This window comes from Rhea americana, unplaced genomic scaffold (assembly GCF_003343005.1).
Source record: "Rhea americana isolate MKP2758 unplaced genomic scaffold, rheAme1 scaffold_88, whole genome shotgun sequence".
Lineage (NCBI taxonomy): Eukaryota > Metazoa > Chordata > Aves > Rheiformes > Rheidae > Rhea > Rhea americana.
Genome location: NW_028187066.1, coordinates 1,635,824 through 1,638,565, shown reverse-complemented (window position 1 = coordinate 1,638,565; position 2,742 = coordinate 1,635,824). Strand labels below are relative to the sequence as shown.

Below are 2,742 nucleotides of genomic sequence, written 5' to 3'. Positions count from 1 at the left end.
GAAACGCAGGAACCTTGGTTCTTAATTTAATGTGGGCTCAAGAATCGATCCAAAGAGGTTTCTCATCTATATACAGCTTAAATCCACTGTTGATAGATGTGTTCTCCCTATGCTGCCCAAAGTCAAGTATCCCCTGTCAATGAACATCCAGTTTTGTCCTTCAAGGTCCTTTTATACAGCAAGGACACAAATGCGGTAAAACAGTTGGGAGCAACATGAAGAAAACTCGCACCGTCGTGACGTGTGTAATGTCTTTTCTTAAGATTGTATCAGGTGCTTCGGTTTCAAGAGTTGCCAATCAGAAATCCAAATCCAAAGGGTAATTTGCATGGTAATGAGGCATGATGAAATACATTTCTGTAGAGAAATGCTTTGTCTTTCCACACCTGCTTTGTTGTTTTATCACTTCTGCTTCAATTTCAGGCTCTAACTTGTCATACTAGCCAAAGCTGATAAGCATTCCTTGCCTTGCAAACAACAAAAATCTAGAAAAATCTAGTGATGCATACTGGGCAAGATTTCAAACTAATTTCCATATGATTAAAAGTACCATACTTTGAGCATTTACAGGCACAAGTTAGACCATTGCTTCAAATTTTCTGTGGCCAGCCTCCACCAATCCAGCTGTAAAATGAGTAATGGAAGGTTTGGGCTAGTAAAGTTGGTTATATACAGATAGGCTAAACTCTTGCTTCAGTATGGTTGACTACAGAATCTTAGCCAGGAGTCTGTTTTTGTACTAGGTTCAGGATGGTACTGGATCTTCTTTAGAGTTTTATGCAAATTTACACCAGTCTGAAGGCAGACTTCCCCAGACTGAATATGCCTGATTCATATAGAAAGTGTCACTGAAGAATTTCCAAGGCTACTTCTTTTGTACCACGTAAATAAGTTCAGAAACATTTTTCCCACATCATCAGGAATTGGCTTATTTGAAAATTGGCTTACTAAAGAGGAGAGGGAAAAGGTGTTATTTGCAAATGGGCAAAAAAGACAACTATCAGCACAGAGTTTTGTCTTTACTATCCTCCAGAATATCCTTCCTTCCTTAGTTTTTTGAGCAAGTTTCAAAACTGGCAGCCATACGCAGTTACTTAAGGTAGGACAGTTTGAGCAATCTGACCTGGTTCTCTGCAATTTTACTATGTTTTCTGGAAAAAAAGAATGGTGGTTCCCTTTTATGGTGTCAACTTCACCTTTGCTTTTGGAACTTCTTCTTGCCCAGTGCTGATAACCAGTAGAAAAGGAGCAAGAAGGATAAGTTGGCAATTAGTATTGCCAGCTGTAGCTGAGAGTGCTCAGCTCTCAAAGTGAGGTCATGCTAACAGCATCTGCTGCTGGGGTCCTACTGCTCTGGTCCCCTTGGTCTTGCTCAGCATCCACTGTGGGCTTCCAGTTTGCCGCTTCACTTGTGTAAGACCTGCTTGCTAGTTATCGAAAGAGCTGCTCCTCCCATTTCATGTAGAGCTTGTTATGACTGATAGACCATTATTTTGACCCACAACTGCCTTGTTYCTTGTTGTTGTGTAATATTTCATCTTTTTCTGGAAAGCATAGCTGAGTATTAAGCCATGGGTACCCYACAAGGTAGCCTGAGAGTGGTCTTTCTTTCAGAGATGTCATTGACTTCAGTCCAAAGGCAGCCTATATTATTTGCCAGTTAGTGTTCATTTACACTAAACTTGTGACTGAAACGTTTTGTAGCTTTTTTTCTCTCCCATCATTTCTGACTTTTGATATTTCAGTTTTGCCCTTGTCTATTTTTATCCCACATGTATTTCTTACTAGCCTGATATGTGTAGTAGCTTCTAGCCATGTCCTAACGTAATAGTGGTATGATTGCTGATACCAGCAGATTTTCACAGTTCAGCATTGCAAGACTGGTATGATTGGCTAAACACTTACTCACTGCTTGGCCAAGACAATGAAAATTTTTTCTGTCCTTGTGGACTTCAGGGAGTGATTAAGGGATGGCTTCTGTTTCTGCCCACAGGAGGAAATACGATTGGGTATTTTGTTTTTGATGTGAGCAATATCACTGTTGYGCTGAGGAATGAATGAAACCGTTGAGCTTGTTTCAAACACTTCCTTTCATCTGTGGAGGAATTTGAACAGATAAAATGAAATCTCTTTCAAGTCAATTCCCAATATGGAAAGAAATCTTGGGTGGGTGGAGGGGGAGAAACAGCCACCTACTTGGAAATCTAAGACTGTAAATGAGATGTCACAGAAAAAGGCAGTCGCATCCACTCAAATGCTAATCCATTAAAAAAAAAAAGACAGAAATACTTGTATGAAAGGGTTTTTCTCACAGTATCTTTAATCCTCAGTCAGATCGAAAGATAACTGTTGAAATTGCAGAACAACGTTATAGAAGTGTATTGCCTAACATGCATAGTGTTAATTAATCTGAGTTACTTCTCTGTTATTGGTTAGGCTGCATACAAGCAGTTGTCATGCTAATGGTCCCAGGGTAGTGTGCATGTTCCCCAGCTGCAGTAAAGAGGGAGGCTGGCCGTAACTCGTGTTGCCTGGTGGTTATCAAATTTAAGGGTTTTTCTGTGGATCAAACAAGAGTGGGTCCCACAAGTAAAGGCATCTTGCAGGATGTCTGGCAGGTGCTGCTGCTTTACCTCAGCTGATTGACACTGGTTAAAGCTGCTGTGGTGGGTTAACTTTTCCTCCAAGCACATAAAGTGACTGCATTGTTTTGGGGTTTGTTTTTATTTTGTTTTGGTTGAG

General features: G+C 40.5%; 1 protein-coding gene across 1 annotated transcript in view; it reads left to right on the top strand.

The window, feature by feature from the left end:
- The first annotated feature begins 215 nt into the window (after positions 1 to 215).
- PPM1H (protein phosphatase, Mg2+/Mn2+ dependent 1H) overlaps positions 216 to 2,742 on the top strand; it is a 77,137-nt gene continuing 74,610 nt past the window's right edge. The window contains exon 1 of the mRNA XM_085323837.1: positions 216 to 319. Coding sequence (XP_085179963.1) covers positions 216 to 319 — 104 coding nt within the window. The remainder of the gene's footprint in view (positions 320 to 2,742) is intronic.